General features: G+C 40.1%; 1 protein-coding gene across 1 annotated transcript in view; it reads left to right on the top strand.

Annotated features, from left to right (window-relative positions):
* LOC118340012 (gamma-aminobutyric acid receptor subunit beta-3-like) overlaps nucleotides 1–7,703 on the top strand; it is a 38,122-nt gene extending 30,419 nt beyond the window's left edge. The window contains exons 8-10 of the mRNA XM_035677855.1: nucleotides 1,795–2,042; nucleotides 2,535–2,603; nucleotides 4,190–7,703. Coding sequence (XP_035533748.1) covers nucleotides 1,795–2,042; nucleotides 2,535–2,603; nucleotides 4,190–4,411 — 539 coding nt within the window. The 3' untranslated portion in view covers nucleotides 4,412–7,703. The remainder of the gene's footprint in view (nucleotides 1–1,794; nucleotides 2,043–2,534; nucleotides 2,604–4,189) is intronic.
* Nucleotides 7,704–8,269: the final 566 nt, after the last annotated feature.

The raw sequence follows: 8,269 nt of genomic DNA, 5'->3' as shown, positions 1-8,269 counted from the left end.
TCACTCTCACTCTCACTCTCACTGAAACACACAAGGTGCGAAGGTGCCTTTCCTGGGACAGAGCAAATAACCCTCGTGGTTAAGGTTACTAAGAGCTGGGGGCTAGATACATGCGGCACTATTCTAATGAGTTATTTCTACTTGATGACCAAGGGGCATTTGGAGGTTTCAAGGCAGACCTTTGAATTTCAATGAAGCAGAGGTTATGCACTCATCTACTAGTTTGTGTGTGTTCATGCATGTAAAATAAGATCACACATGACAACGATCAGGAAGTTGTCATATAAGAGTGCTCAAAATACTGTAATGTGCACCGTTTCTTTGACACCTGAAAAAGGCAATCAAAGAGCAACATGATTTTTTTTTTTCCGGCTGTCAATCCTGCTCTTTACCAACAGAGGAAGTGGACACAGAAAAAACATGTTTTCTGTGAAAATATCCTTGTTTCTATAGTAACACCTAAGACATCTGTTGGAGTTCAACGTGACCTTAAGGTTACTGACAAGATAGCAGCATCTGCTTAGAATGGCGGGTGGCTCCTTTAAGGCAGGCTTATGCCAGAAAAGGTTTGGACTAATTAAGCGTCAAATTTAACATCCCAGATAGATTGCCAAGCTTGGTAATGAGGCAGACTTGGATGGAAAAAAAGTAATGTTAGTGTCACATTTTATTTTAAATGATGCTGTGTGATTTAATCAGGTAGAATTTACTGTATGTTTGTTTAAAAGCTTCAGTTGAGAAAGGAGGAAATAATTAGACGGAGGATTGAAGAGTTTTTCTTTTATTTCTGCTTTCTTTTTAAAGTGAGATAAGATGATTTGTATTACCCCAGACATAAACTAAAACATCAATGCAGCTGACAACTAGCTAGCCAGGTAATGCTACCTCTGATGCTATGAGTGATGTGATTCTACATTAATTCCATTGGAAGTGGAAGTGGCTCCACTGGAAAAAAGTTTTTGACTCTAAAACTTCCTAATCATTTTAATTTGGGTTTTTCTCCACAAACTTTAGCTTTGATCATTGCATATTTGAGCATGTATATTTAAGGTCAAAGAGAAATGCTGAACCAAAGTTAAAAGTTAAAAAGTATTTAGGGGCTTTAACACAGTTTGCGCTAACGTGTTAGCTAACAGTTGCGTATTTACACATGCAGCAGACACATAGCAATTCAGTTGGAGTCGTGTTTAAGGAAGTCCACCCAACTATTTGTCCAACATTTACTCCTTCCAGCTCTGGCCTTCACCAACTCTTAAAAATATGTCTCTTTAGCTGTTAAATGCCACACTATGCTCACCAGCTAGTTGCTAACTGTGTTTAGCAGCTGTTTGTTAATTAGTGTACAGTGGTTTTATTAATACTGTTTGTTTAAAACAGCTGCCTGCTGCTGGAAACAGCTGAGCGTCAGAGTGAATTGAAGCGGTAAAGTTGTGGCTTGTAAAACCAAAACAATGACTTTAAGGACGCTAAAACGCTCAAAAGAGCTAAGGGGAACTGCAAAGGCAAGTGATAATTTTCTGTAGGTTTGTCACTACAAGCAACCCCTGTCACTTTACAAGTAGTCATTCATTTCATTGTTACTATAACAATATGGATTGGTGCAGCTTTAAACTTTAACCTTTCCACGATACTAAATCAGTGCTGCTAACACTATGTATGTGTATGCTTGTATTACTCATCACTGTACATTTCTTCATCGTTATCTCATGGCGGTCCTAGCTCCTCTGGTTCTTTTATGCTTTTTAGTAATAAATGACACTAATAATACCATGTCTTTGTTTTCCCTAATCAAAGGGATCACCACGGTGCTGACAATGACCACTATCAACACCCACTTGAGAGAGACGCTGCCCAAGATCCCCTACGTCAAGGCCATCGACATGTATCTGATGGGCTGTTTCGTCATGGTCTTCCTCGCCCTGCTGGAGTACGCCTTCGTCAACTACATCTTCTTCGGGAGGGGCCCTCAGATGCAAAAGAAGCTAGCGGAGAAAGCCGAGAAAGCCAACAACGAGAAGGCGGCCAAGTACGACGCTGCAAGGGTGAGTTGGGATTCGTTGTTTGGCTCGTTGTTTGGCTCGATGGATGAATGGGTTGAATTAAAAAGTGGATTGGATTAAAAGTAAATCAGGAAATAAATGTGTATGTTCAAGGTGAGAATGTTGAATTTGTTGTTGCTAATATTTGTTGATTTTTTCCCCCCCAACTTGTGGAAGCCAGTGGCCTGTGGGATCGATGTATCAAGGAAGCTGGAATGAATATTCCTTTATTTAAGACTCAAATTCCTTTTTCTTCCTCCCAGCATGAATGATACGACAGCCTTGACACTGCAGTTATTGTCAAATGAACTTTTCTGTCAGCTCTTGACAGTAGAAGCAGCAAAAGGAAAATGTTCTCCATAATTATCCCATTATTCATAGGCGTCTGTACCCCCCGGTGGAGCCTTCAGTAGCCAAAATGTTGGTTTTTAAAAAAGAAAATCAATTTTCAGGTATTTGTTCCCAAAATGTGGCTGAATATTTTCATCTCCTCAGGAGGCAGGTAGTAGGACCGCGTCCCTAAAACGGTCCAATCAGGTTAAAGGTCTTCGCCACTCACGCTCGGTGAGTTGCTTGTTCAGTGAGACTCTTCAATATCCTTGAGTCAACTCTGCCATTGCCATCCGTTGACATGGATGTTTTTCTTTTCTTTTTTCTTTTGCGTCAATGCAAAATATTTCCCCATCCATGGAATGAATCAAGCGACAGCAGACATCTTCATGACATTGCCATACTCTCAGGAGTATTCATTTTGACTTTGACTTTTTTTTTCCCACATTGAAATGATGTTCATGCTCGATCTTACATTGTAAAACTGGTGTCTCAGATCTGAAGCCGTTTCTTCTTTCAGAGGTCATCCTGAATGCATGCCGTCTGTGTATCGTCTCTCATTAAAATCATCAAAAAAAGGCCACATTTCCCGCACAGCTTTCATGGAGCGACATTGCGCATGTGAGGATGTGGTAAAGCAGTCTGACTTTCAGTGGGTAGTCACTGCAGAGGTCCCCTATCATGCCTCTTCACTGCATTAATGGCAACAGCCAGGATTCTCCAGGAAGGAGTCTTTTAAAATGCTTTTCAGTGGCGTGGTTGAATAAACCTTACCACAAGTAAGTTTCCTTTTAAAGGTGTGTTCAGACAGAACGGGAAGAAGATTCTAGTCACTGTGTATAAAGTCAGTGGGACGCATGTGGGCAGGAATGGACGTAAATTTATTTATTCAAGTTAAAAGTTTGCTTTCTGTCTGAATACACCTGAAGGGCTCTTTAACCTGTGCAAACACTGAAATTAAAAAAAAAAAAAGGGAAATGTGGGACTTCCACAGTTGCTACATTTGCACGAATGATCACCATTGTCCATTGCTGTTGATTTGTTCTGTGGTGCACACATCTTAGGCATGGGGTATGATGCATCTCCTATGTGTCTGATTAAATTGTTGAAAATGATGATGTGAGCTTACGTTCAGTCCGGAAAAAAGATAAATCTTCACTCAGAGGGGAGTTCCACAAGTCTTGTTGATTATCTCTGCAATTCATTTCTCCTTCCCCTGGTCATTTTGGATTATTTTAATCATTCATAAAAAATAATTCCCTCACATTTCTTGGAAAGTCTTCAGTCGTGCGGAGCAGCCAATGGTGTAGTGGCCCAGTGGTGCTGCTTAGTCATTTTAAATTGTAAGAAATCTTGAATGGTCATCTGGTAGACGTGCTACGAATGGCTGCCATTAGAAAATGCCATTGAGTGACAGAAGCTGTGCCTGAAACACTCCAAATCTGCACTTTGCACAAAATTAGGATAATTAATAAAGGCAAAGCACTAGAAAAAATGTCCCATGGACGATTTTCATTGCTTTGTGGGATGGCATCAATTTCACATTTAAAAAGTGTTGTATCTCTTTGTAGCCATTTTGAATCTTTCCAACAAGAAATGTGAACAGTCACTTCAAACAGACGCTGACCCCCTTGGGGCCCCTTGGCCTGTGCCCGGTAAGCCCGTTGCATAATCCTTCCATGACATCCACATCTCATGGTCTTGAATGCAATGTGCAAAGTGCCTTAAGTGTCTTAACTCCAGGTAATGCCCTCTCTAGCCATTCCATTTATTTTCACATAATGTTGTTAATTAGTTTTCTAATTTCTTTATCCGTTCAGGCGGAAACACATGGCCACGGGAACATCCTGCTAACCACCCTGGAGATCCATAATGAAGTGGCGGGAGGCGAGATCACCACCAGCGTGGCAGACATTAGGAACTCTCAGTCCATGGTGCAGTTGGACAGCACGGCCTCGACACACATCCAGTACCGCAAGCAGAGCGGCGGGATCGGCCCGCGCTCCGCCAGCCGCCATCCTTGGACCGGCCGCCCAGATTAAACGGCAGCCGCCTGCCGGAGGCCGGTCCTCGCCTCGCAGCTCAAAATCAAAATCCCTGACCTGACGGATGTGAACGCCATCGACCGCTGGTCACGGATCATCTTCCCTTCAGTTTTCTCACTGTTCAACCTCATCTACTGGCTCTACTACGTCTGAATGGTCTGTTTTGTTGAAATGTGTGTTGTTGTTTGATTATTTTTTCATTTTGTTCCTTTTTGTTCCTTTTTTTTCCTGTTGCTTTTATACACGATGGAATCGGTCAAGTTAAAGACTGCAACACTACAAGACAAAAAAAAAAAAGAAGCTGACTGAGAAAAGACTACGGAGTTTTGGACCAAGTTCTCGTCAAATTGTTTTTATATTTGCAGTCTTTGAATCCTTAGTACCAAGGTCTTTTTATTTTCTAAAGTATGTACTGTAATTGGGACTTGTGACAGTCATTTCCCAACATTTGCCCTCTCAGTAATGTGTAAATAGAGAGATACAAAGCCAGCAATTGAATAAATAATACAGTATTTGCAAAAAAAAAACAAAAAAACACAATAGCAGTTAACGCAAGAATTTTTCTAATCACAAAAAACAAGTAAGAAAACTTTATATTACACAGGTGGTCAGATAAGTGCAGGCAATTCCAAAAAAGTCCATTAAACAAACCAGTGTATGTTTGACTGGTACCCTATGCACTATTAATGCATGTAATGATCAGCCATAGTGAGAAAAACGAAAAACGACTCCTTTTTTTGCCTTGGGTTATGTCACAACTTTACAGAAGACTGTATTTGTTTATTTAGAATATACAGTATACTTGCTATTAACTATATCACGCATCGATCTGGTAAACCCTCACCCAAACAATAATTTAAAGTAAAGAGGATTTTGCCCTCTGTTCAGGATGATTGTGACTCAGGTTCTGAAATGTTTTGCTATTTGGCATCTTTTTCTTGACAAAGAAAAGTGTCACTGAAATATCCTTTTTTTGGTAATTTGATGAGGAGAAAAAAAAAAAGCACAAATACGAATGAAACTGCCATTTTCTCACTTCTACCTTCTCGCAACAGCGCTTCAAAGTGATAGCATGACAGAATTGCACTCAAATTGATCAAACCTCCTCTCGAAACTGTCTGACTTTAACTTTAACAACTGCCAAGGGCCTTTTTGGGCAACATGGTTACTCAAACCCATGAAAATATTATGATATTTTTGTACTCTGTGTCTTCAGGTATTCATTTGATTTCCTAACCCGTCTTGTTGGTTTTCTTTTTTTTATTATTATTTATTAACATAACTCTGTTGTGGTGATAGAGTGGAGGAACGAAACCCATCGTTTGTATATAAGTACATAAGTGTGTATATACATAAATGTATATACTGTGTGTACAACCCCAAAATGAAAATGATCAAATATTGAGCATTTTGTGATTGTCATACTGGCTGTCAGAATATTTAGTGCAAAAAAAAAGATGAGAAAAAAAAGTATTAAATCATCAATAGGCCAGTTTCAAGCATCAGTTTAGTTTTTGAGCATTAGTGGGGTGGGGGTGGGGGGCGCTCTGAGTACCTTTCTCCTCAAACATCCGACCATGTTAAAGTTCCACACTAGACACCGTATGTATGTACGTTCACTCTGCACTCTAGACTTACTGTATGCCCCACCATACAGCAGCAAGTGATGCAAACGGATTTCACCGATTCCGCACACGGGCCCCGATAAGCGGCCCCGTCGACTAATAAGCACATACTAGCACTGAATGTATTGGATCCATTCTTCAGGGAGAGGATAATGAGCCATGGTCATCATTTCTCCATCGGAATGTAAACGCCCATTCTCACGTCGCGAGCGGCGAAGAAAGCGAGGGAGGGGGTTTCAAGAGTGTGCGCGTGTGTGTGTGTGTGAGTGAGCGAAAAAGAGAGCGAGCGATGGGAAATGGATAAAGAGAGCTGGAGAGAGGAAGGGTGTGGGAAGACCATTTATTTTCTGTGCCGCTTGCTCGACTATGGACAAATGTCAACGTATAATAGTTTTGTGGATAAAAATAGCTCTCCTGCCCGACTCTTTTGATAAACTGTGTGCCATTCCACCTAAGGTCGCAGAGCAATCAAGCGGTTACGACTCACGGACGGTGATGTAAATTTTGAAACATTCTTGTTCAGTCATAGATACATGACATACATACACTGTGCATGTACAAGAATACATGTGGGGGGGAAAAAAGCTACTTTAAGCTACTATAATATTGAGTTCTGTTGTGATTGAGAAGCTGGAGTCACTGGGATCAATTTAACTTAAAAAATTGTAACGTTTTATGTGTACAGACTAATTGATATATGACTAAGAACTGAATGTATTGTACTTGGATTGTTGCTGCACAAATGCAATTTTCTTTCTGGAAACCTCAACCCTGATTAATCAGGCTTCTGGATGATTCCACGTTCAAGCGACCCCCCAAGTTTCTCGCTGGTTTTCTTGTCCTGTTTTCTACTGTGTAGACGGGGCGCAGCGAACATGTTACCTGGGTCCGAGAAAGCTCCGGTTACAGATTAAATTATATCTATATGTATGAAAAGCCAAAACATCTTGCTGAAGGTGTGTTCAGAAAGAAAGCGAATTCGATTGCTGTACAGTTCGACAGCCAATGGACCAACTGGACTTTAGCAGTTAGCTAGCTAGCTAGCTAGCAATGGATGCGTAGGAGTCATACCAGAAACTCCCACTTTTTCCCTACAACCTCTCCTGTATAATTATAAAAACAATTCATAAAGCCGCGGGATGTTCAGTTTTCGAACTCTTTCCATTGGCGCCAATAAAAGTCACTCGCTGCTCTTTTTGAACACACTTTAAGAGGACGCTTTGGCTTTGGTCTTGGGCACAAAGCAATGTTTTCAAATGCATTCAAGGCAGAGATGTTTCAAGCTGCTTTGTGTAGTTTCGACGAGGAAATTTGTACCTGAAATTTCGAAACTGTCCAAAAAAAGAAAAAAAATCTTCCTGGCTTACTGGTTCACTTGGATTTAAACGATTACTTTCGGGTCATGTGTTGAGATTTAAAAGCACGTTTTTGCAGTTGGTCATTGTACGAGTCTTTTTGTTTCGGAAAAATTAACCAAACTCATTAGTGCAGTTGAAAAGTGAACGAGACGGTAACTGTTACAAACTCTAGCTACTTGTTTATCATGCATGCAACTACAATTCGTAACTTGGGAAGATTTTTTTAAAAAGATATTTTGCAAACTCACTTATAAGAGCTGCCAACTGCTCATTTTAGAGATGACATTATGCCATGTGAGCCTACATTAAAAATAAAAAAAAGTAACAAAAAAAACAAAACAAAACAAAACAAACAAAAAAAAAGAGTCATCAAAGACTTCAGGTGTTGTATGGCCTTGGTCCCATAATGGAATGTGAAATGTTCTGTGCTGCCACAAAATGTATTTAGGCTTAGATTTATACTGTATATCTCTGTATGTTTCTCTTCCTTTTTCAATAGATTATCATGTTAAACCATCAAATAAATTATATACATTGTACCTGTGTATTTGGTATTGGCATGCATGACACTCCATAAAGAATGTGCATTGTACGTATAGCAAGCTAATACAATGAACATTCAAGCATCTAATAAATTATATAAAAAGACATTCTAATAAAGCTTGAGTGTGATAAAAGGTTGCTGTACATATCTCCAGGTGCCCTTGAGCAAGGCACTTAACCCCTTTCTGTTCCCAGTGCAGCTACTCAGTGACAGACTTCTTATTGTGCTTGGAAACTTTCCAGGTGGGCATCTTTTTGTGTATGAAGTGAACTTTATGAATGTGTGCCGGAGTGTTGATGAATAAGAGTACAGTAACTCCCTGGATAAA

The sequence above is a fragment of the Morone saxatilis genome, unplaced genomic scaffold, assembly GCF_004916995.1.
Source record: "Morone saxatilis isolate NCDOM2014 unplaced genomic scaffold, NCSU_SB_2.0 Contig6, whole genome shotgun sequence".
NCBI classification, from domain to species: Eukaryota; Metazoa; Chordata; class Actinopteri; family Moronidae; genus Morone; species Morone saxatilis.
The sequence above is the reverse complement of the archived record's forward strand: the minus strand, read 5'-3'. Positions and strand labels throughout refer to the sequence as shown.